We start from the raw sequence: 26490 nt of genomic DNA on the forward strand, positions 1-26490 counted from the left end.
AGTTGTGTTGGAGTTTGAGGAATTGTTGTCTTGTTTGCTTTCGCTTGTATGAGGTGTAGCTCATTATGTGACCTCTCATCACCGCTTTTGATGTTGCCCAGAGGAGAGCCGTGTCTTCTGTGTGTTCAATATTGTCGTCGATGTAATTCGCCCAGTGGATTTTTAAATAGTTTCTAAAGTCTTCCGAGTGGTATAAGTGTGTAGGGAAGGACCAGATTCGTGTTTTACTCTGTGAGTCTTTACCCTGAAATGATAACGTAATTGGTGCATGATCTGATATTGCGATGGGAAGAATGGAAGCGTTTACGAGTTTCCCAAACAGCATTGTTGACAAAAGGAAACAATCTATCCTGGACAAGGACTGGTGGGCTGTTGAGTAATGTGTGTACTCTCTGGAGTCTGCATTTGTTATGCGCCAGGGATCACAAAGATTTTGTGTCTCCATAAGGTGTATGACGTCTCTGGTTGTTTGTGTAAAGGAGTTGTTCGGCGACGTCCTGTCCATGTCGGGGCATATAACGGTATTAAAGGAGATGTCTCGAGGAAGCAGTGAATTTTTTTTTTTGCCCAGTCCCCCTAATTAAACATACATTACTAATTACCCCTGTAAATTACTTTCCTAGCTGGTTTCTACTTACCGTTCCAGCGTTTCAGCAACTTATAAAACTTTTTCCCAAGATGGCCGCCAGCTCTTTTCGCATCGCTTGCTGTAGCCCGACGTGCGCGCTCCCGAGACGCTACCAGCTGTGTCTCCATGGCAACCAGACGCCCCGCAGCCGCCGACCGGACCGCTGGAGTGAACACCGCCAACCTGTCACCCACCGCCAGGCATAAGGTAACCGACGCAGCGGCCCCCCCCCCCCATCACAGCCCCCGCGGCCCAGCGACAGCCCCCCCCCCGGCCCAGCGCTAGTTCCCCCGGCGCAGCGGCAGCCCCCCCGGCCTAGCGACAGCCCCCCCCCCCCATCACAGCGGCAGCCCCCCCGGCCTAGCGACAGCCCCCCCCATCGCAGCGGCAGCCCCCCCGGCCTAGCGACAGCCCCCCCCATCGCAGCGGCAGCCCCCCCCCCCGGCGCAGCCCGGCGCAGCGGCAGCCCCCCCGGCCCATCACTTACCAGGACAGCTGGACGGCGGGACAGCTGGGCGGCTTCTCCGGACAGCTCGGCAGCTCTGCACCTTCCTCTAACAGAGGAAGGTACAGAATAGCCGCTCCAGCGCGCTCCCGAGCAGTGACAGCTCGTCTGCGCATGCGCAGAAGAGCTGTAGTGGGGAGCACACTGAAGCGGCTCGTGCTGAATGGAGAAGACCGGACTGCGCAAGCGCGTCTAAAAAAGCAAGCTGCCGGCGAATTTAGACGGCACCATGGCGACGAGGACGCTAGCAACGGAGCAGGTAAGTGAATAACTTCTGTATGGCTCATATTTAATGCACGATGTATATTACAAAGTGCATTAATATGGCCATACGGAAGTATATAACCCCACTTTGTTTCGCGAGACCACCCCTTTAAGGTCTCCCCCTATGATCAGATTTGGGTGTTGGCTCTGTAAGAGCATAGAATTTAGTTTTGGAAAGAAATTGTTGGTTGTCTGGTTTGGTGCATAGACATTAAGTAGGGTATAGTCCATGTCGTGTATGCGTGTTCTGAGCATCAGGAATCTGCCTTCTTTATCCGCTAGTTCCTCTTCCACTGAGTATATCAGGCCTTTGCGGAATAGGATAGCCACCCCCCTTCTTTTTTATGTGTAATTTGCAGTGTAGCATGAGTCGAGCCATGGGGCCTTAAGGGTGCTTCCCGAATCATGCTTCCAGTGCGTCTCCTGTAAGTATATAATGTCAGGTTTTAGGCGTCTCAGATGTGTAATGATTTTTTTTCTTTTTAATGGCGTGTTTAGGCCTGCTACGTTCCACGATACTATCTTGATATGTGTGGGTGTGAGGTACTCTTGTTCTGTTCTATTGTTCATGTCTGTCATGGTGGGGGAGTCTGCAATCTCTGTGTTGTATTGTTGTGTTGTACCTTTCGTCCCAGCCGTCCCAGCAAGCGGCGGGAAGTCCAATGCATTATGTTAGGGGGATCATGCGCCAGGGCACCAGGACCGGACATCGCAGGAGGAGAGAGATATATTGGTGTCAATTCAACTTTTACAACTGTAAAGACAAAACAAAACATCATTACATAAAGTTCCCTGGGAGGGGAAAGAATTGGTTAAACCTTTTCTCAGAAAGTGGCAATGTTTACTTATTGCCACGCCACAGTGCACCAGAATCCTTGGATTCTAGATCAATCATGGTTCATCACCGGCTTCCAGCCGAAAGTGTTGGGCCGCCGATTGGGGGTCGCTGAAGATCAGTTGTCTGCCGTTTTCCATTACTCTCAGTTTGGCTGGGAAGAGCAGCTGAAACCTAATGGCATTGTCGTGAAGGTGTCTGCAGATTGGCGTAAAAGCCTTTCTTTTCTGGGTGACCGATGCTGAAAAGTCTTGGAATATAAGTATATTAAAGCCTCTGACCGTCAATGTTTGTTGTCTCTGATAGTTTCGGAGGACGCTCTCTTTCACCGCCCAATTGAGATATTTGGCAATAACCTGTCTTGGTCGCTGGCCGAGTCCCAATTGTCTGGGGGGCCCCACTCTATGTGCCCTTTCTATACAGGATCTGTCAAAGGCGACATCTGGGGTTAGGACTTTCGGAAGGTCTATTGTCAGCAAAGTCATCAGGTCCTCTCCCACAATGGTTTCTGGAATTCCCACAAATCTCAAGTTACTTCTGCGATCCCTATTTTCCAAATCTTCGAGTTTATCTCTAAGGGCCTGCTCGCTCTCGTGACATCTAGTTATGGTTTGTTCCATGTTGGAGATGGTTATTTCTTGTGAATTCAACTTATTCTCTAGGTCTGCAATTTTTTGGGAGTTTGTGGTAATGAGAGACAGAGCCGAGTTAATAGATGTGTGGAGAACCTCGAATCTCTTGTCCAGCATGGGCATTAAGGTTCGTGAAACTTCTTGCGCCACTGAGACAGCCTGAAGTGTTCCTAGATCAGGTGCATGGTCTGGGCTGTGGCCCGGGGAAGAGCATGGAGTTGTCATATCGTATTCTTGTTCCAGGTCTTGTGATGGTTCTGGTTCTTGGCTGTGTTGTGGGGAGTCCTGGATAATCTTTAAGGATGGTTTCTCTTTTTTACTTTTGGACTTTGACATGTTTTTGCTTCCTGAAAGGGATCGCTGAGATGTTTGCGAAGTGCGTTGAGGTGTTTTGTGGTTGTCAGTCCGTTTTATGAATTTATCCATGCCCTCGTGTCCTCAACTCTTGAGAGCGCTTACTGATGATTCTGTTTGTGGGCGGTGATTCACAGTCCGTAGACAGTCGTGGTTTTAGGCTGGGTGTAAGATTTTCAATGCCAGGTCAGCGGGGACCTTCGTCACCACATAACTTGTAGTTTAGCTCCTAAATTTGGATTAGGTATCACTGCAGCGTGTTTCAGAGTTTACTTTTAGTTTGCCATAGGTCGAAAGTCTTAGGATTTAGGCGGACTTTTTCCCAGGTCTTGGGTTTGTTAAACAGTTACGACCTATTGTTGGCTTATGAACCAGGGGTCAAGGTCGCCCGTCAGGTCTATGTGATGAGCAAGATATGTTGCTGTTTCGGCAGGTTGTGCTGCTTAATGGGTTTTTACACCCCAGTTCCCCCGGAGTAGAAGGAAAAGTGGAGAAGATGTCCTCTGTTACTCCGGTTTGTTTGCTTTTAGGGAGTTTATAAAAAGTGGGCATGCATGATGTCCCACCTCCAGGGGAATTGCAGACTTAGTTTAGGAGGGCTGGTGTCCTATCATTCTGTCCTTTCTGAGCTCTGTCTTTTTTTTTTTTTCCCCACCCTCTACTTTAGTATGTTCGCTTGGCGTTTGTTCCCGCTGTAGGCTCTCATTGATGTATTTTCTTGATTTCACCACTAGGTGGCAACAAGTCAGCCAGGCTCTGTTTAGGATCTAGAATACTGGTAACAGATCTTGTGTAGTAAACTAGCCCTGAAGTTTGCATTAGTTGATGTAATGTTTTGAATTCACCACCAGGTGGCAGTAAATCAGCAAAGTACCGTTTTGGGGTACAGAGCAAGTAGCTTGTATATGGAGCAACTAACTTTACAGCTTGGAGCAGGATGCTGTGAGGGCAGGGACAGTGCTCTGAAGTGCCACCAGAGCCAGTAAGCAGTCTCTCTTTTTTTCTTATTTCCCCTGTGTTATTCAGTAGAAGGGAGGGGATGGACAATCCTCAGCTTTTTGTTTGTTTGTTTGTTTGTTTGTGGCTGGAGGAGGGGGAATCTGCTAAGCCAGGTGTGGGCTGCTTGTAATGTTAATGAGGGTTCTTACTGCAGGTGTGGCTGGAGGGGGGAGGGGGAGCCGTTATGCAGGGTGTGGGCTGCTTCTCTAAACCCAGGTACTGTGATGTAAATGAAGGGCCTTTGTTTCTCTCCCTGGCTGCCTGTCTTCTATTGTTTTACTCTGGGGTCTCTCACTGCTGGCAGTCCTAGTTACTGCATGGAGCTGCCCAGCTTGCTATAGAGGCTCTCTGTGCCTGCCCTGCAGCCCGCGGTTGGCGCTCGCGGGTCCCGCCGGCGGGCCTGTGGACCCTCTTTCTGGTATCACCTCACCTCTATCTCCTCTTGGTTCTTCTGTCAGGGGTTCTGCTCCAGCCGCGGGTGGTCTGTGGGCTTTCCTCCTGCCTCCTGGCCTCTCTCAGCAGCACCTGCTTGTGGGTCCTCCTGCAAATAGAGTCCCCTGCTTCAGTTCTCACTGCTAGGCCGCGATCTGCTGGTTTGTCCTAGTGGGTCATGCAGCCCATCGTTCTGTTCCTCTCAGCTCTGGGATGATTTAGGGCCCCCTTGCTCCAGAAAATCGCAGATAATGCTTTGTTTGTGTGGGAGCACTCCTGACTTGCATCTGTCCTGTGCTCTGGTTAGGCCACGCCCCCCATCAAGTTCTTTTTTATAAAGATTCAATAAAAAAGTTATATTTTAGTTCTGAACCCTACAGTGACAAAATAAGAACTCCAAGTGGGGTATGCAGAACACAGCTGGAGCGATGTTTTCTGCATACTTCTGCTGTGTTCTTGGAGCGCTCAGCTGGTATACAGCTGAGCGCTCCGAGCAGGGTATACAGAAGACAGCTGGAGCGCTGTCTTCTGCAAACTTCTGCTGGGTTCTCAGAGTGGGATACCAGCTGAAACAATAGTATCAGTGGTATACTGCTGAGAACTCCGCTTGCGGTCCTGATAAGACTCATGGCTGAAAACTGCACGATGGCTGGGCAGTTAGACCCAAAGAGTCTCACACAAAAGATGGCTTTGAGTGAATTTTGAGGGAGAGTCGTTGGGTCTAAATGGGCCTTAAGTAAATCTGAAGCAAAACACAAGGTATATAAATTTGCAATTCTACTACTTGCCCTCAACTCTTGATTTATATCCTGGTATCCTAATGTTCCAAGTAATGTAATTATGTACATAGCATACCCAGTTTGAACCCTGAGGAAAGCCCTCCGGTAGATCAAGAAAGGCTTGCAGCTTCCTCATATATTAGACCTATTGGGTTGATTGTACTGAAGTGTTTTCCTATCCTGTGCATTCCAGCTCAATCTCGTTAGGTGAGAGCAAAAGCCATTGGGTCTTACCAGTTCCGTTAGTTATATTGAATTGACTACTCCAGATAGCACCAACATTGCGAACCCTCCAGAAATTTCTGGACATTCCATAAAACTAGGACACTTTTTTCCAGTGTCCGTGAAAAAAATAAATAGATGTGTCTGATTTTTAATTTAATTTTTAGACCATTGGTACCTCAGCAGGTTATTATGATGGTAATTATCATTTTACAGCTCACAATAAAAGCCGCTAATCAAATCCTATCAGCATCTGACCTATAAAAATGTATCACATATCTTTATCATTCATTACAATTTTCCTGTGTCCGTAAAAAGTGTCAGCTGTCTGATTTTTTGACAAGCTGTACAGAAAAAAAAGAAAAGTTCATGTTACTAACCATGGATAGCACTCCCTTCTCTTCCCTTCCCTTTTGTCTGCTCCCCTCCTTCCCCAAATTTTGTCTAGTCTATATATATAAAATTGGATGTATGTGTGTCTGTCTGTGTGTCTGTCTGTGTCTGTCTGTCTGTCTGTGTGTCTGTCTGTCTGTCTGTCTGTCTGTGTGTCTGTCTGTGTGTCTGTCTGTGTGTCTGTCTGTGTGTCTGTCTGTGTGTCTGTCTGTGTGTCTGTCTGTGTGTCTGTCTGTGTGTCTGTCTGTGTGTCTGTCCTTTATGCGCTACTACACCATTCATCCGATCGCCATTAAACTTTGGGAAGTTGTTGAGTACACTCCTGGGAAGATTATAGGCATAGTACATTTATGCTATGATAAACGGCGCGCCTGCGAGCGTCGTCGACAGTTAGCACCCCCCCCCCACGTAGATCGTTCGATTTCCATCATTGCCACTAATTCTCTCACTTCCCAATGTCGTAGAAACATGAAATTTGGCACGAGCATTGATTATGTCATAAATAGGAAAAGTTAATGGGTCCCAACTCGATTATTCAACTCTATGCGCAAAAGAATTGGCGTCAAAATTTTACGTACGGAATGTAATTTTTTCACTTTCCGGTGTCATAGAAACAGGAAATTTGGCACGAGCATTGATTATGTCAAAAATAGGAAAAGCTAATGGGTCCCAACTTGATAATTCATTTCTAGCACAAAAGAATTAGCGTCCAAATTGTACGTACAGAATCTAATTTTCTCACTTCCTAATATCATAGAAACTTGAAATTTGGCACGAGCATTGATTATGTCATAAATAGGAAAAGTTAATGGGTCCCAACTCGATTATTCAATTCTAAGCGCAAAAGAATTGGCGTCCAAATTTTACGTACGGAATCTAATTTTCTCCCATCCCGATGTCATAAAAACATGAAATTTGGCATGAGCATTGATTAGGTCATAAATAGGAAAAGTTAAAGGGGTTGTCTCGCGGCAAACCTCAAAATTTTACCTTACCCCATTCCCCCTGTCACCCCCCTGGCATAAAAGAGCAAATTAAAGCGGTTTTTAAACCGCTTGCTACTCACCGATCTGATGAAATAAGGACTTTAAAAAAATCTTCTCCCAAAGATGGCCGCCGGTCCTTTCCCAGGGATGCACTGCGGTTTTCTCCCATGGTGCACCACGGGTCTTCTCCCATGGTGCACCATGGGCTCTGTGTGTTCCATTGCCGATTCCAGCCCCCTGATTGGCTGGAATCGGCACACGTGACGGGGCGGAGCTACGATGACGACGCGGTGACCAGCTCTCCGGCACGAGCGGCCCCATTCACCAGGCAGAAGACCGCACAGCGCAAGCGCGTCTAAAAAAGCAAGACGACATTAGAATTAGACGGATCCATGGCGACGGGGACGCTAGCAACGGAGCAGGTAAGTGAATAACTTCTGTATGGCTCATATTTAATGCACGATGTATATTACAAAGTGCATTAATATGGCCATACAGAAGTGTATAACCCCACTTGCTTTCGCGAGACAACCCCTTTAATGGGTCCCAAATCGATTATTCAATTCTAAGCGTCAAAGAATTAGCGTCCAAATTTTATGTACAGAATCTAATTCTCTCACTTCCTGATGTCATCTATATATAAATGAATGTCTGTCTGTCTTTCTGTCTGTCCTTTCATCATTCATCCTATCACCATGAAACTTTGGGAAGTTGTTGAGTACACTCCTGGGAAGATTACTGGCATAGTACATCTATCCTATGATAGGTGGCGCGCGTGCGAGCATCGTCGACAGTTCTGCCCCCCAGACAAAGATCGTTTGATTTCCATCTCAAGCACGAAAGCAAAAGGCATTACGAGCAAGCGTGTTCAACTACAAAATGATGCATCCGCCGAACGTTTCGCTTGACAATTGCTGGATATTGAGAATGCTGAGGTAAAATGAAAGCTGTGCTGTGATTGGTTGCTATTTCTTATACTACTGAGGTAAAATGAAAGCTGTGCTGTGATTGGTTGCTATATATTATACTGCTGAGGCAACATGAAAGCTGTGCTGTGATTGGTTGCTACTTCTTATACTACTGAGGTTACATGAAAGCTGCGCTGCGATTGGTTGTTATATATTATACCACTGAGGTAACATGAAAGCTGCGCTGTGATTGGTTGTTATATATTATACCACTGAGGTAACTTGAAAGCTGCGCTGTGATTGGTTGTTATCTAGATATATAAAAACGAATGTATGTATGTATGTATGTATGTATGTATGTATGTATGTATGTATGTATGTAGGTCTGTCTTCGCAGCAACACGCGACGGGGAAGCTAGTATATTATAAAGCAAGAAACTATATAGTACTATTTTTTTTCCTGCTCATTTGTTTTGGCAGGGGTCTTGATATTTTTACCAATAGTGTTGTCTGCTGCCCTGTCACTGCTTTCTTAAAATACAAGAACAATGATGGAACCCACTGGCGTAACTGTAGGGGATGCAGAGGGTGTGGTTGCACCAGGGCCCAGGACCCTTAGGGGGCCCATAAGGCTTCTCTTCTCCGTATAGGGAGCCCAGTACTATGAATAAACAATTACAGTTAGGGGCCCTTTTACAGGTTCTGCATTGAGGCCCAGGAGTTTCAAGTTACGCCTCTGATGGAACCCATTATAAGTCAATGGGATTCATCAAGATGTATTAGGATTAGAGATGAGCGAGCGTACTCAGAAAAGCACTACTCACTCGAGTAATTTGCTTTATCCAAGTATCGCTGTGCTCGTCCCTGAAGATTCGGGTGCCGCTGCGGCTGACAGGTGAGTCGCAGCGGGGGAGAGCGGGCGGTAGAGAGGGAGAGAGAGATCTCCCCTCCGTTCCTCCCCGCTCTCCCCTGCAGCTCCCCACTCCGTGCCGGCACCCGAATCTTCAGGGACGAGCACAGTGATACTCGGATAAAGCAAATTACTCGAGCGAGTAGTGCTTTTCCGAGTATGCTCGCTCATCTCTAATTAGGATCCATACAAAAATGGATATCTTTCGGGGCATTCACATAGGCTGAATTTGCTGCCAACTTTCTGCAGCAGAGAATCTGTAGCGAATGCGCAGTAAATCTGCTGGGACCAAATCCGCACCCAAAAGGATGCCAATTTGCCATGGGTTTCAACTTTTGCCTTTCAAAATGTAGAAATCTGGGGTCAAAATCCACAGCATATATCAAAATATGCTGTGGATTCCACATGGAGTTTTTCCGTTCAATGTGGACAAGATTTTTAAAAACCAGTGGCGCTCACGTGGGCAGCACTGGTGAGTCAGGGCAGTGTGTAGCTTCTTACGGCCCCTTTACACGATTGTTCCAAAAATCTTTGGATCGTGTGAATGTGAACAATACTTATTCAGTGTAAACTTGGCCAACGATTGAACGACAAACTCCAATTAATTCACTTATCGTTCAGTGTTCTTTTTATGCAGTCAGAAAAATGATCGTTCACTCGTTCCAAATAAACAGCGATCGCTCAGTTCATATGAACGACTGAAGACCAGCGAGCGAAATTTCAGCAATTTGTCTGTCTGTAAAAATAGTTTGCACGAATGAACAAACAAACTGAAATTTGCTTGTGCAAACGATTTATCGCTCAATGTAAAAGTGTTTTAGCACACGTTTTCGTTCACGCAAACCGTAGACAATAGAACCCATTGATTTCACTGGGTTTCCTCCCATCTTACGTTTTTGCACTTAGTTTTCACGATCATGAAAATATACGTGACATTTTATTTTTGTGCACATTTGCGCCCCAAAAAGGCACCATAGGAGTCTATGGGGGTGTGCAAATCTGCACTCCATCCACCAGATTTCACTGTGCTAATCATAGCGGGGACTAATTAAGCTGCCCAGCTGGGTCAATCACGGCACAGGTGTGTCCCACACTGATGTGAACGGGCTCAGCAGCGTATAAAATTACAGTAGACAGCTCTGCTACACGTGCAAAAGTATGTGATAGCTGTTCCTTCACAGCACAACCACGTCACACTCTCGCGAGCGCATATACGCCTACGCTCATTTGCAAGAGCTCTTAGACTACAGATCTATAATAATGAGCATCAGGTAGTCAGAGAAGTGGTTCAGCCATCTGTTAATCCCAGCCCCGAGGTTGGCTTCAAACTTCTAGTAGACCCTACAACAAGGTTGTGTAGCACAGAGTTGCAATGTACTGTGTGAATGGAAAGATCTGACCACACCTGTACATGCGGCTACTATACCTGTACTGAAGTGGTAGTCACCCACATATAGGAGATGGTCAATTTTACTAAACCTTGACATATTTTAATCAACATTTTACTCGTAAAAAATGTCTTATTTAAAATCATAGCATCAAGAGGAATTTATGGAAAAATTGATTTTGTGCTTCAGTTCATTACCATTTTCAAGACATTAATGAAACAGCCAGTGCATTCTTTTTGTTTATATCCACATGCTACAAACGTCCTGTGTTAGACAATTACAATTAACAGCGCTATTGCAATTGGCATGGTGTCGTTCATTTTTCAGATATTTATTTCTTTTCATAAGTGAACTTGCAATTACCTACCGTAGTATTAATCACCAAATAGAAGAAGTCATGTACAATGCATGGAGGATGAAATCTTTATTGCAGTTATTACTTATTTACAGTACAAACCCAAGAAAGTAGTGAGTGATCTCTGCAGCTAGACATAGGATTTAGGGTCTTATTGGCAACTACATCTTAACACTGACAGTATTTGGCAGTAATCAATTGGTTAAACTTCTTCCTAAAGCATCACAAAAAATGCACAAGAAAAAGATACCGTTCCCCTAATTTAACAGAAAGCAGAAGTCTATATTTTTTATTACCTATGACAACATAATGTTATAAATTCAGCTGTTTCCCATTCACAGGTCTATAAATAATAAACATGCTGCCAGTCAGTGGGGCTCTGGAGCAGCAGATAGGACGCCGCGCCGGATCACAGCAAAGACGGCTCACTCATTTGGTTTTGCTTATTCTTCCTCTTCACCAGAGAAATGCGGAACAGACTTCTTGGCTACAACATTGTCCAGCCTCTGTCCCTGTAGGTATGGATTCACCATCTGTGAGAGGAAAAAGGTAGATGGTGGAAGGAAAGATAGATCAATAGGTAGATAGATAATTATGAGCTAGAGAGCTAGATAGAGAGCTAGAGAGCTAGATAGAGAGCTAGAGAGCTAGATAGAGAGCTAGAGAGCTAGATAGAGAGCTAGAGAGCTAGATAGAGAGCTAGAGAGCTAGATAGAGAGCTAGAGAGCTAGATAGAGAGCTAGATAGAGAGCTAGAGAGCTAGATAGAGAGCTAGAGAGCTAGATAGAGAGCTAGCGAGCTAGAGAGATAGCGAGCTAGAGAGATAGCGAGCTAGAGAGATAGCGAGCTAGAGAGATAGCGAGCTAGATAGATAGAGAGCTAGAGAGCTAGATAGAGAGCTAGAGAGAGCTAGCTAGAGAGCTAGCTAGATAGAGAGCTAGATAGATAGAGAGCTAGATAGATAGAGAGCTAGATAGATAGAGAGCTAGATAGATAGAGAGCTAGATAGATAGAGAGCTAGATAGAAAGAGAGCTAGATAGAAAGAGAGCTAGATAGAAAGAGAGCGAGATAGAAAGCTAGAGAGCGAGATAGAAAGCTAGAGAGCGAGATAGAAAGCTAGAGAGCGAGATAGAAAGCTAGAGAGCGAGATAGAAAGCTAGAGAGCGAGATAGAAAGCTAGAGAGCGAGATAGAAAGCTAGAGAGCGAGATAGAAAGCTAGAGAGCTAGATAGAAAGCTAGAGAGATAGATAGATAGAGAGCTAGCTAGATAGAGAGCTAACTAGATAGAAAGCTAGCTAGAGAGCTAGCTAGATAGAGAGCTAGCTAGAGAGAGAGCTAGCTAGCGAGAGAGCTAGCTAGCTAGAGAGAGAGCTAGCTAGCTAGAGAGAGAGCTAGCTAGCTAGAGAGGGAGCTAGCTAGCTAGAGAGAGAGAGCTAGAGAGAGAGCTAGCTAGCTAGATAGAGAGCTAGCTAGCTAGAGAGCTAGCTAGCTAGCTAGCTAGCTAGATAGAGAGCTAGCTAGCTAGATAGAGAGCTAGCTAGCTAGAGAGCTAGCTAGCTAGAGAGCTAGCTAGATAGAGAGCTAGCTAGCTAGAGAGCTAGCTAGCTAGATAGAGAGCTAGCTAGCTAGATAGAGAGCTAGCTAGCTAGATAGAGAGCTAGCTAGCTAGAGAGCTAGCTAGAGAGCTAGCTAGAGAGCTAGCTAGAGAGCTAGCTAGCTAGAGAGCTAGCTAGCTAGAGAGCTAGCTAGAGAGCTAGCTAGAGAGCTAGCTAGAGAGATAGAGAGCTAGCTAGAGAGATAGAGAGCTAGCTAGAGAGCTAGCTAGAGAGCTAGCTAGAGAGCTAGCTAGAGAGCTAGCTAGAGAGATAGCTAGAGAGCTAGCTAGAGAGATAGCTAGAGAGCTAGCTAGAGAGATAGCTAGAGAGATAGCTAGAGAGATAGCTAGAGAGATAGAGAGCTAGCTAGAGAGATAGAGAGCTAGCTAGAGAGATAGAGCTAGCTAGAGAGATAGAGAGCTAGCTAGAGAGATAGAGCTAGCTAGAGAGATAGAGAGCTAGCTAGAGAGAGAGCTAGCTAGAGAGATAGAGAGCTAGCTAGAGAGAGAGCTAGCTAGAGAGAGAGCTAGCTAGAGAGAGAGCTAGCTAGAGAGAGCTAGCTAGAGAGAGAGCTAGCTAGAGAGAGCTAGCTAGAGAGAGCTAGCTAGAGAGAGCTAGCTAGAGAGAGCTAGCTAGAGAGAGCTAGCTAGAGAGAGAGCTAGATAGAGAGAGAGCTAGATAGAGAGAGAGCTAGATAGAGAGAGAGCTAGATAGAGAGAGAGCTAGATAGATAGATAGATAGAGAGTAGATAGATAGATAGAGAGCTAGATAGATAGCTAGATAGATAGAGCTAGATAGATAGAGAGCTAGATAGATAGCTAGATAGATAGATAGAGATCTAGATAGATAGATAGAGATCTAGATAGATAGATAGAGATCTAGATAGATAGATAGATAGAGATCTAGATAGATAGAGATCTAGATAGATAGATAGAGAGCTAGATAGATAGAGAGCTAGATAGATAGAGAGCTAGATAGATAGATAGATAGATAGAGAGCTAGAGAGCTAGATAGATAGAGCTAGATAGATAGATAGAGATAGATGTATATGGAACATTATATATTATTTGTTAGCATGACCCCTTTGTATACAAAGGCACTACACTTTTTAATATAGTAAAAGTACAGTGTAGCGTACTATGCCTTGGCCCGTTATAGGATATGCACATATCTTATCTATACATCAAAAGCATTTCCCAGCAAATATACACTGTACATTTGATATGCGCATAGCCTTACTGATGCCCTTCCTTTTAAGGGATACTGATGAAGTGTAAAAACAAGGTTATGTTTTGTGGGTGTTTCTAAATGTGAGATACTTTATATATAAATTGTCCGCAAAACTTTGGATCCTTAACAAGCTATCAACTGCTATAAATTGGATACATAAGCTATGGACTGCATTGTAATGAAAACTGAAGACTATCACTACAACTAGGCACAGGCTGATAATAGTACCATAGTGGAGTCTGTAGCCTACTGGTAGGTAACTATAAACTAACAGAAAAAGTATTGTTAAGAGTATACATATATTGTTAAAATCAAAATCTGACCCGTTTGGTCTCTGTACAATAAAAAACACTTTGTAAGAAAGGTAACTTCTGCTCTGCCTCAGAGCACATGTTCTTAAAGGGCTTATCCAGTGTTTTGTTTTTCTCATTCATTATGTAGCTATCCCCCAGTATATATAAGTTGACTAGTGTTACCTTTGTTAGTTATTCATTTCTATCTGAAACTCCTGGCTGCTTTATCCTCAAATAGTCACATGATCTTAATTCTGACCAGCACAGATCTACTTAGAATTATGTGTTCAGTTTCTCGTCAGTTTTTCTGTCTGTGTGATGGTTTTACCTGAAGCCTCCCATAGAAACGGTTTAGAGGGGGGCACAGACACTTCCTATCACAGTTACTGATGCTAATCACCGAGCCCCTGGTTATCTAGTTATAATAGAGGAAATCACAGCTCATCCTTCGGACTGTATACTTATGGTCTGTAGCTTATACAGGTGAATAAAGAAGGTAATGGCAGTGTTTTCCCTGCAGAAGGAATGGTACAGTCTCTAGCTGCTCATGTAAGGCTGTGCTGATGCATCATGTGATTGATGTGAAAGTAAAAGCAAAAATGTCACCTTCAAGATTATGTCTGATAAATAGCAGACAAGAAATTGTGCTGTGTGTGACTACAATATACAGAGGAGACCTCCAGAGTATTAGAGGCAATTAGGTGAGGGGCGCAGGTATGGAAAAATGTTTTCATTGGAGTGGCCCTTTAAGAGTTCAAAACAATTTTGTTTGTTTACCTATTACTTTTTCTAGTTAACTTTCTAGCTAGCCTAATATAAAGAGTCAAAGTATACAACCGAGATTTAGCTGTAGGGGTACACAGGCTACCAAAAATAATATTTTTATTATTATAAAATAGAAAAAGTAATAGATAAGTAAACAAACAGTTACATATTCACAAACATTGAACCCTAAAGCAATGTCAATGAACATCGGGGGCAGAAGGAATGTTGCTCATTCCAGCATCAACACTTGTAGAAGGGGTTGGTTGGCTGGCACTGCTCTCCTTATGGTCCTCATAGCAATGGTTTTAGTGGTCTAATCAAATGTGCAAAATTCCCTATACACCAACTCTTTCCCTTGTAGCTTTCCAAGTCTTGACATCTTCAATCAAAGGAAATAGAGGTTGTCCAAGAACTGTTATGAGGTGTGAACACAACCATACAAACACAACATTATTCATGTCAAATAAAAATTGCAAAAGCCAAATGTATTACCCTTTTTTTCCTCTGGGAAGTGCCTTTCATCTTCTCATAAAGTAGTTTTTTATTCTGCACAAAGGATAAAAGCAGAGATCACAATGCTGGCAATCACAATATTTTATGCAGCGTTCTAGTGTAAAAATGCTGTTCAAAAACCGTTTACTTACGGACACTGCCTTACTCGGATGGCCGATCTGCCTCGGTTTGTACTGGCTTTTACTTCTTTCAGAAAAGTAATGGTCCGTTTAGGTGAGCGGATTTCTTGTTTGAACAAGCAAACTGTGTCAGAGCTAACTTGTGCAGCCTGTTTATACAGGCAGATACATCGTTGGCTTGTTCAAACGAGCAATCGTTCACCTTCACTGTGTAAGTGAATGAGAGTAACTGAAGGATTGGTATTTAAACCGAACGATTAGTAAATGAGGATTTTTATGCCTGCAATGATTTATCGTTCGTCGTTCAAGTGTTGCTTGTTTGAACGATTTTTGGAACTATAAGCGTTCCGTGTAAAAGAGCCTTAAGTTTTCCAATGTAGTCTTCCCTCGAAAGGTGAATGCAAAAAGTTAATAGCAGTCATTTATTTGTGCACCATACTTATCTTTACTACCGGAAAAATGATACACTAGCAAGACAAACAAGGGCATACAGTGTTGTACATTGAGTAAATGGAGTGCAATCACAAAGTTAGAAGCCCCTGCTGTTCCTGGTTCATACCATCACAACCCAGATTTCTGTACGGGATGGCCTAATATTTGTTACACCTTCCATTTGTAGCATGCTATTCTGACCATTTTCCCTATCACATGCCTGCTAACATTGTGGTGAAACTGGAGCGAAGCCCAAAGGAAGTGATACATGGCTGTCATAAGTGTGGTCTCCACTTCCCACAGGCCCTATGCCAATGACATGGGCTGCCACTATATTCTTGAGGACAAATAAAAACAAACTGGGACGCTCCATGTGAAGATTCTTATGATAGCCATCATTTTCCTATAGTAGGTAGATGAGGTCTGACAACTTGAGACCTACTTGTTGAGAGAATTGTACTCTGCTACTTTTCATCTCATGCAAATGAATGAAGAGACAGTGCACATGCTCAGTCGCTGCTCCATTCACATGAGTAGACACAGGACCTCCCACTCTCATAATTAGACAGACTATCTGATAAATTGATAACTCGAGAGAACCCCTTTCAGGCCTCAAAATCTTTAGAATTTTTTTCCAATCCCTTCACTGGGCATGTGATCAATCATCATACATTGTACTCTACAAATGCAGTTTATATATTTTTTATATGCCCAGAACCTGTTGGATATTAAAAATACAAAGGAACTAGTTAAGTGTAAAAATCTCCCACTGTGCTATATTAACAAATCTGATTGCATACAGCCAAAATGTCTCACCCGCCGTCTATGTATCTGTACTGCATAGCTTGTGATGCATAAATGCAAACATGCTTAGATTTATGTATGTCTTTCTCTTACATATTTGCAGAAAATACGGCATAAAGTCTATACTATTATTAAAATGGTAACAGAGAGAATAAACAGCAGATATGAATTGATGGAGTGTGGAGGAGCATTTTCTCTCATTATATCCCACTAGACTGATTGATCTGGAGCCAGTCTCCCTGATCTCATTGATTTGCTCTTTCTAATCTGGATCTAGTCTAAGATCTGGGGATACTTTCCATAATTTGGGAACATTATAAAATGCTCACCATAATTTTCCCTTTAAAGGATAGAATTTTTTTTTGGCCTTGGGGGATTCACATCTGTCTAATTCGGGCCGTCATGTCTGGACTCAAAGATTATGCTGGAAAAATAGGGGTTTTCCACACGTACAAAGACTAGAAAATTGATAGAGGTTTTCCCATAAGTGACAACAGACGTCTTTTTTTCTACATTTATAGAACAGATAGTCTTGTTATATAACCAGGGTAATGTGTGTTTAGGGATTTATCGAACAATTAAACTGTTTCTTACATGACTGATAAAATCATTTTAATTGCTTTAATAGGCAAATAGGAAGTATTTCATGGTTTATACAAAAAACATTATTAATGTATGGGCATGGCATTTTTTTTTCTTTTTTAACGCAATCAGGAAAATGAAAAGTAGACCCTGATTGGTTAAGAAAACCCAATTTCAAAAGTCCATGGAAAGAATTCTTAAAGAGTTAAACAAGTAGAATGATACGCGGAGAAATAGAGCATGCTGCGATTTATCTCTCCTGCATATTGTACGCAGTGTCCATTCACAGTTCACACACAGGTGTGAATGGAAGAGTGAAAGTCCATTGACTTTCATTGCCTCCATTCACTACGTGTTACGCAGGGAAATACATGTGCATAATACGCAGCGACAATACACCTGTGTGAATGAGCCCTAAGTGTCATTTTTACTTCTCCAGATGTCATATTTTCTTACATTAAATCACAACAAATAAATTATCTAAAATCATGACTGAAAAAAAAAAAAACAAGAAAAATCCTCAATGTTAAAATTTGTTGTCTTAAGTCACCATTCACACTTGCTCATTTGCACCAGTCTGCTGGTTATCTGCTTGTGTAAATAGGCCTTAGGTCACAAAACTATGACCTACTATATGGCCAGATAGTGGCTCATCTGTACAAGCAAACTGGGCTGAACCAGTTACATATATGGAAGTATCAATGGAGTGCTGCAGCCCCTTCATCCTGCTGATCAGAGCAAGTTGGACCCCACTGATCAAAGATAGATGGCCTAATCTAAGGATACCAATTAGTATTATGTAAAAACCAGGTTGTTTTCAGATCAATAGAAAAGCATTAGAGAGTGATAACTAGAGACTTACCCACTTGTTCACTCCTGGATAGTTGTGTTCTGGGTCATACAGGTTTTGGTGGAGCTGGTACTCTTTGCTGAACTGGGCTGTGTCTGGTGTATCCGCCAAGCAGCCTTCACCTATTTTCCAGAGGAAATTTTTTGATAAAATTAGATCAATTAGGTACATTTTTATTTCTGAAGATGGCTATTGTAAAAGTGATCTGTGGGATGTAGGTCACTTTCCATAAAGGGCTTAGAGTGAATTCTTCATTCATTTTAATGGAGAGCATGGGATGGTAGCAGCGCACGGCACAGTTTCACTAAGCAACAAAAAATTATAGCTAGGCCAGTTTGTCATAAACACAGACTATTCGAGAGCTGTGCGTCTTTGGCTCCTATCAGCTATGTTGCTCTTGAATGAACCTGTTGGGGCTTTACAATCAGTGAAAGAACTCCTGCAATGTGGGCAGTAGTAATATTAGTGGGCATCATTTACTCTACAAACGGTAATGAAAGCAACTGAGTAGTTCTATGACGACACAGAAGAAGTTTCCTTTAGATCAGACCTGTATCATTATAAAAGACCAGGTGAATATATAATGGCTTCGTGCAGGAGCTATATGTGTGGGAAGTGTTTCCCTGATCTGTCTTAATAGGATCCAGTCCTGTTCTTCGCACTATATATACAGTCACAGTATGGGTCAGTTTTTTTGAAAAACACTACTGCAGTTTTTGATGTAGGAAAGGAGAATTCTTTTATAGTTCCCATCTACTCCACTTTTGGCGTTGGCACAAATTGCCACCAAATCATTGTTTGAAACCACCTTTGTACAGAGCACACTGGAGCACATCATCATACAAAATCAATGAGAAAATAAAGTCGCAGCACACTCCAAATATTCGTTTTCATTCATATCACTTTGGGAATGTTTCTACAATGAGTTCATTGGTACAAGTGGCCTCATACTCTGTGTAGATATATATTAATTAGAGGATTGACATGACTACAAACAAAATATGGGTAAATTAAAGGATATTTCAAATCTAAACTGTGTGTTAAGTATTACAAGTGATTAATATTTGTTGGATATTTTGAGGGATGAACAAGTATTACATAACAACGAAAAATAGGGAATTTCAGAGATACAAAGTCGAGCAAAAACTTCTTCACTTTCATATTTTGCGGCATACTATTGCTCAAACACAATTATGTTACCCATGTTATTATGCAATAGCTGTCATATTACACCATCATACATTCTACCACCTTCTACAAACCCAATTGCGTCTACATTGCTTTCCGTAGACTTTGGTCGTATAGGAAGTTATTAATAATGTCAGAGTCACCTACTAGGAGAGGTTCGATAACCTTGTCTGTCTCTGCGGTGGTAACTTATTTACCAAGAGCACTTTCACTTTGTGCCTTTGGCAAAATGTTAATGGCTATAGGTCCATTTAATGACTTGTTCATTTACTCACAGACAAAGGGACGCCACTGAGCAAGTACATGGGGAGGTGGAGAAGGAATGGACAGAGCAGGTGAATGTCATAGTCGAATAAAGAAAATATATTGTCTATTTTGAATGTCTATTCATGTGTTGAGCCTTACTGGTTTCACTGTTTTAGTGTAGGGTACGTAGTACATTATGTGCTCACAGCGCAGTATTGACTAATATGGTTTCATATTGTACATAGAGTTTTAGAAGACGCACAATAGCTATATAGGCTATAGACTGACCGTTTACAAAATGGTACATTTTATACACTCGTCGACATTGAAATTGAAACACCAAGAAGGTGTTGAATTATGGACATTGTAGGATCAGTAGATATGTCAATGATATGCAAATAATTTAAAAATGGAAACAAAAAGTATTTAAATAATTCAGTATCAAGTGCCACATGCAGAAATGCACCCAATTGGAAGCCTTGGCATGCGGTCAATGAGGTTATTAATGGTTGTCTGAGGAATGTTCTGTCATCCACTTGGGCAATCATCAAGATGCGCTGCTGGCAGCTCCCTTTGCAATCGCGGACCAATAATGTCCCAGATGTGCTTGATAAGACACAAGCCCGAAGACGCAGCAGGCTATATAGTACCATATTTAGGCCACGCAGGCTACTCACAGTTGCACGAGCAACATGTGTCCTGGCATGGCTATGCTGAAATAAGGCTCCTGGCACACTTCATAGAAATGGCTGTACCACTGACTCTACCACCAAATAAATAACACTGAGCTGTTAGTGCATCTAGAATGAAGACTGGAGGGGTCCGGCTATCATACATTAAGCCACTCCACACCTAATTTCCAGTAAGACCAGTGTGACAGTCTCTCATGAACGCTTCTTGATGGTGCTGCCCACAGTCTCCAGAACAATTTCTGGCTAATATTGTATCTGAGACAAAAGCAGGACTTATCCATGAAGAAGACAGACCTCCATTCCAGCTTCCAATGCAGTCTTGCTCTGCGCCATTATAGCCTTTGAGAGCAGTGATGTGAGGTTAATGGAAGATCTGTCTGGCTTGTAGCCCAATGTCATACACGCACCTTCTAATGGTTTGTGTAGACACTGTGCAACGCCCTAAGCTTGGGGTATGGTACCATTTCACTTGAAGTACAGAATGGAGCACTATGCGCCATGCTTATAATCTGATCCGCCTGCAGAAGTTTGCCACTGTGCACCTCTTGCTGTCATTCATGTTCATCATTGTTTTCCCAACCACTCCACTGAAACATGCAACAGGGCAACCTATGTGAGTAGTGATCTGCCAGAGCGACAAATTAAGGTCTCTCCGTTCAAGGATTCTGTCACTCTCAGTTTGCAAACAGTGATGATAACCGGCACATTGACCAACAGAAGGCATCGCACAATCATACCATAAAAGTATTTATTTTGAGGTTTCAGGTGTCTGAAAAAAAACGTATTTTTGAGCTGGCTTTGATATCATTGAGGCCCCTCCCACGTGCCACATATTAGTGTTAGGTGCTTGAAAATTTGATCATTTGTATATATCTTAGTGACACCTTATACTTCCTCAATTTGAATAACCTTTAGAATCCAATTTAGATTTAAAGTCTGTGCCTTCCTTTACTTAAATGCAAAATTAAGTCAGGAAGTTGCAGTGCATTATAAAGAACAATTCTGTGTGTGACTTTTCAGTTTATTGCAGTGCCACATTACAAATCATTGCTAATAAATTAACTATACCTGTTTTTCCAACAGGACACGGGTTAGGAGGGTTTGGATATCCTTGATCTTCCCGGAAGTCTTTAGGAATGTTGTCTCCTGTTAGTTCTGCTACAATGTTTGGTATGTTACCATATGGTCCCAAGTGCTGCAATCCCTCATGGGCACCACCTGTAGGAAAAGCAAAACTTAATTTGTACTTTAAGAGATGACAAAGAAAATATGTAAAAGAGAAAATTTTACACATTTTGTAAAAAAGTCTACAATTTGAAATAGTTGATTTTTTTTAAATTGATTTGTCAAATTGTAAAATCCTTAGGTCCTTATCAGGAGTCCTACAAATTGGTAAATTTCCCCTCCCTAATGCTTTCGGGGTTAATTGCTTCACAAGATTGTGACCTTGTCATATGGTTCTCCATTTTAGTGTGTTATTTCTTTTTATCAAGAGGATTATTGGATGTTTACCACACTTTGCAGTGTAAAGGAAGATCACAAACTAGAGTTTATATCTAGCTGAAAACTATACAAAATTTCAGACTTCAGGTGTTGAAGACCACTAGTCATCCAGCCAATTCCTATGTAAAGACGGAAGTGAGTTGCATTGAAAATAAGGTCTATGTTTATGGAGAACTAATATAGAGTCTTGCACTAAGAAGGCCTGGTATGTACCTGTTGAGGCTTCCAATGCAAATCACCCAGGAAGACAACTAGTGAGTGCATGAATAGTCAGGAAATAGATTCAGAAGTTCAGGGAAACTGGTAGTGTCTAGGACAAACTCAGAACTAGTCCTCTGAGCAGTGTTTCCGATCCACAGGTGTCGACAGATGTGGACTCTTTGTGAAAACAGCTAGTACAGCTGTCGACACTTGAGGATCAGAAACACTGCTCGGACAACCAGTTCTGGATTTGTCATTGACACTACCAGTTTTCTTGAACTTCTGAGTCAGTTTCCTTTCAGTTTGTGCATTCACTGGCAGTCTTCCTGGTGTTCTTGATTGAAAGTCTCAACCACCTCACTTTAAGTTTTATTATCGACCACCAGGATGATCTCAATTCTGTCTTGGACTGTTAACGGCATCTTCTGGTATCTGAAAAGCCATGTGATTAGTGTTTTCCATACCACATAATTCAACGTAACAATAAACAATTTATAACTTTAGTAAAAACTTTACATGGCGTCATCCATAATTTGATAATGGTTGCAGGTATTGTAAAAAAATGACTGCTCCCATCAATTGCTGATGAAATTCTACTCTTAAATCATGTATCCCATGACTCTCTTTCAATTGAAGTTTCTTTGAGCTGAATCCAAGACTATCACCACCAAGATGGCCGACAGCCATTACCACCAAGATGGCCAACAGTCATCACCACAGTGTCAAAAAAGTTTCCCTCATGTAAAGAAAAAAAATCATAATGTGTCTGCATAAGTGTGAACACCCTCTTATATTTGGGGATGTTGTTGTGTTCGAAATTAGCCCATCATACTCAAACTTATGTTGTTAAATAGCAGTCAGTACTCCGCTGCCATTATATACTGTGATTCTGATTGACCCTATATAAAGTTCAGCTCTTCTAGTTGGATTTTCTTGACATTTTCTTAGTTGCATTTTTCAGCAGACGCCATAGTCCATAAAGAGCTTACAGCACATCAATGGGATCGGATTGTTGGAAGCTACCAGTCAGCAGAAGGACACCAAATAATTCCAAGGCATTACATATACCATGGACCATAGTGAAGACGTCATCAAGAAGTGGATTCAATTTGGCACAACAGTAACATTACCAAGAACTGGATGTCCCTTAAAAAGTCATGAGAAGACCAGAGTAAAACTGGTGCAGGTGGCTGCCAAGAGGCCTACAGCAACATTAAAGGAGCTGCAGCAATTTCTGGCAAGTACTGGTTGTGTAGTGCAAGTGACAATCATCTCCTGTATTCCTCATCTGTCTGGGCTGTGGGGTGGGTGGCAAGACGGAAGCCTTTTCTAACAAAGAGAAACATCCAAGCCCAATTTATTTTTTGCCAAAACCTGCATCAAGCCAAGAGTGGGCAAATTGCCAAGGTAACAATGTGCCATACTGATAGTCACCTACCCAAAAAGACTGAATGCTGTCATAAAGTCAAAGGATACATCCACTCTAAGGCCTCATGTCCACGGGCAAAAGAAGAATGAAAATCCGCAGTGGATTTTAACTCTTCTCCCGCACGCGGATCCACATCCCATAGGGATGCATTGACCACCCGCGGGTAGATAAATACCCGCAGATGGTCAATAAAAGTGATTTTTTTTTAAATGGAGCATGAAAAAACCTGGACCATGCTCCATTTTCGTGCGAGTCTCCCGCAGCGACGGCTCCCGCGGGCTTATATTGAAACCTATGGAAGCCGTCCGGATCCGCGGGAGACCTAAAATAGGAATTTAAAAGAATTTACTCACCCGCAACGGACCGGGAAGGTCTTCTCTTCCTCACGGCCGGATCTTTCTTGCTTCGGCTCGGCGGATGTGCCCGGCGCATGCGCGCGGCACGCCGGCGACGTGCCGCCGGCGTGACGAGTTCATCCGCCGGCCAAAAAAGAAGATCCAGCCGTGAGGAAGAGAAGACCTTCCCGGTCCGCTGCGGGTGAGTAAATTCTTTTAAATTCCTATTTTAAGCGCTCATGTCCGCGGGGCAGGAGGGACCCGCTGCAGATTCTCCATGGAGAATCTGTAGCGGGCCTGATTTTCCCCGTGGACATGAGGCCTAAAAGATTTTAGTTCTTCAATGGAATTGTACAGATAACGAGTCACATTGAAGGTGGAAATAATTCTGAAAATGATTCATCTTTGTCGGATATTTTAACATTACTAAAGCAAGGCATTTTAGGGGTGTGTAGACTATTTATTTCCCACTTATATCTCCTTTCATTCAAAAGATATTCCAGGTAGCCCTGACTTTTGAATTGGCCTGTACAGTGGTTGCAGATGCACAAGATCAAAAAGATGATATTTCAGAAAACATTTAAAAAGATTAGTTATGCAGCCCATGTAAAATTCCGTATACAACTAAAATCTTAATCAGCAGAATCTGCAACATTTCTAACATAAAAGTCAATTTCAGTCAACAATGTACCTGAAAACCTGATTCACAATCTGGATTATAATTGCAACGTGCACTGGGGAGCAGCATATGATACAAATTGGCAGGGTCAGACAAATTCACATCCTGAATATAAGCGAGAGGCAGCACCTGGCAGTAAAGGGAGTCTCTATGGCTGCTCATTATGGATATACAAGTTCCTTGGAAGTCAGGATAAAGTTTCAGAATTCCATAAATAGAAAAGCAACAGTCTCCTCGTATGAGCGATGCTTGCTGATCAATATGCAGCGCGCCACTTGTAAGCAGTTTGTTTTACAATGTGTCATTTCTGATACATGGATCCCCCTCGTGCTCACATCACAGACCCCGTGGCACCGTGAGCTGCCCATAAAGAAAACAGAGGTACTTAGCAGGCTCCAGGGTGCTAACACATATCTAGTTAAAGTTTAACCAAGTGACAGCATACCTTCCACTGAGAAAACACATCTCTCCTAAAGCACTTGGAAATAGAAGACAGCAGGGCTTAGATGAGCCTGGTCTCTATGCTGTAGCTTAGGAACCACTGCAATGTCATTCTTTACTTCTACCGACTGTCTGCAAATATGAAAGGTCACTGCAGCAGTTTTTTTTAGGAGAGGATTCTGGAGGTTTGTTTTTGGTAGCACATCTACCATATTGAAAATGCATGAAACTTTCAAGGCCAAAAATGAAAATGTGGATTTTAAAAACACAGCATGTCAATTTATGATGTGGATTTTGCAATCAATAGGGTGAAGCTAATGCCAAATTAGTGACAACTAGAGATGAGCGAACGTACTCGGCAAGGCCGATTTCGCAATCGAGCACCGCGATTTTCGAGTACTTCACTACTCGGGAGAAAAGATTCGGGGGGCGCCGTGGGTGAGCGGGGGGTTGCAGAGGGGAGTGGGGGGGGGGGGGGGAGAGAGGGAGAGAGAGAGAGCTCCCCCCTGTTCCGCGCTGCTACCCCCCGCTCCACCACGCCACGCCCCCCGGCGACCCCCGAATCTTTTCACCCGAGTAGTGAAGTACTCGACAATCGCGGTGCTCGATTGCGAAATTGGCCTTACCGAGTACGTTCGCTCATCTCTAGTGACAACACTAAAAAGGTTTTACAGGATTTTGATACTGACAGACTATGCTTAGGATAGGTCATCAATAACAGATTGGTAGGGGTATTGGGAGTCAGACCCCAATCATAGGCCATCAATCTCAAAGTTCTGTCAAACGCTTTAAAAAATACCATATAGTAAAATTGCTTACACACACTGCATACATATATCAATTGTAAGGGCTTCCTCTATAGCCGTGATTGTCAAGCTGCCACATTGTGGAAGTTTGAAATGCAGTATGCAAACTTATCAAAGGGCCATACATTCAATTCAGCGACAGTTAAAGGGGTTGTCCCGCGCCGAAACGGGGTTTTTTTTTCTTTCAATAGCCCCCCCCATTCGGCGCGAGATGCATGTGTTGAAAAAAAAAAAACGGATAGTACTTACCCGAATCCCCGCGCTCCGGTGACTTCTTACTTACCTTGCGAAGATGGCCGCCGGGATCTTCACCCTCGGTGGACCGCAGGTCTTCTGTGCGGTCCATTGCCAATTCCAGCCTCCTGATTGGCTGGAATCGGCACACGTGACGGGGCGGAGCTACGAGGAGCAGCTCTCCAGCACGAGCAGCCCCATTCAACACGGAGAAGACCGGACTGCGCAAGCGCGTCTAATCGGGCGATTAGACGCTGAAAATTAGACGGCACCATGGAGACGGGGACGCCAGCAACGGAACAGGTAAATGAATAACTTCTGTATGGCTCATAATTAATGCACAATGTACATTACAAAGTGCATTAATATGGCCATACAGAAGTGTATACCCCAACTTTGTTTCGCGGGACAACCCCTTTAAGTCTATGCCTTCATACACTAACAACTGATTCACGCGGTTTTCATTCTTGGCATTTTCTATGTATGCATTGGGTCAAAAACAGTTTTGGCCCATGTAGAAAAGAAAATGAAAGCTTAGCAAATCAGAGATTTAGGGGATCACTCATAAAGCCTTTTACAAAGTTTCTGGCGTAAAAAGTGTCACAATTTACACAAAAATTGCAAGCTTTAGGTTTATTGCACCAGCTTCACCACAAAAGTGGGCAGGGCTTCTTGGGAGGGGGCATGGTCACCCAGACTGACAGATTTATGCATAGTTTGCACCAGTTTCAGGTGTAAATGATGCAAGAAATGTACGTCAGGTGAAACCTGCCATTCTTTACGGTCAAGGCGCATGGAGATGTGCCTAATACATGAAGAGGTAAGCGAGTATTAAGAGCTTAATAAATTTCCCCCTTAGTCTTTTATATTGTTTTTAAATGGTAAATGCACTTTTAGATAATGTGATTATTATGATAGCCAATATGCCAACTAGCAAAAGTGCAAATAACTTTATTTACG

The 26490-nt window shown here is 42.9% G+C and overlaps 1 protein-coding gene across 2 annotated transcripts in view; it reads right to left on the reverse strand.

Annotated features, from left to right (window-relative positions):
* Positions 1 to 10650: 10650 nt before the first annotated feature.
* SCG5 (secretogranin V) overlaps positions 10651 to 26490 on the reverse strand; it is a 32162-nt gene continuing 16322 nt past the window's right edge. Inside the window, exons 3-6 of one of the 2 annotated variants that reach the window (XM_066608512.1) lie at positions 20971 to 21120; positions 17789 to 17898; positions 14969 to 15022; positions 10651 to 11123 (exon numbers count right to left, since the gene is read on the reverse strand). In XM_066608512.1, the coding sequence (XP_066464609.1) occupies positions 11034 to 11123; positions 14969 to 15022; positions 17789 to 17898; positions 20971 to 21120 (404 nt within the window). In that variant the 3' untranslated portion in view covers positions 10651 to 11033. Of the gene's footprint in view, positions 11124 to 13113; positions 13209 to 14968; positions 15023 to 17788; positions 17899 to 20970; positions 21121 to 26490 lie in introns of those variants that run through there. The other variant, XM_066608513.1, reaches the window with a different exon arrangement.

This window comes from Eleutherodactylus coqui, chromosome 6 (genome assembly GCF_035609145.1).
Source record: "Eleutherodactylus coqui strain aEleCoq1 chromosome 6, aEleCoq1.hap1, whole genome shotgun sequence".
In the NCBI taxonomy this organism is placed as follows: domain Eukaryota; kingdom Metazoa; phylum Chordata; class Amphibia; order Anura; family Eleutherodactylidae; genus Eleutherodactylus; species Eleutherodactylus coqui.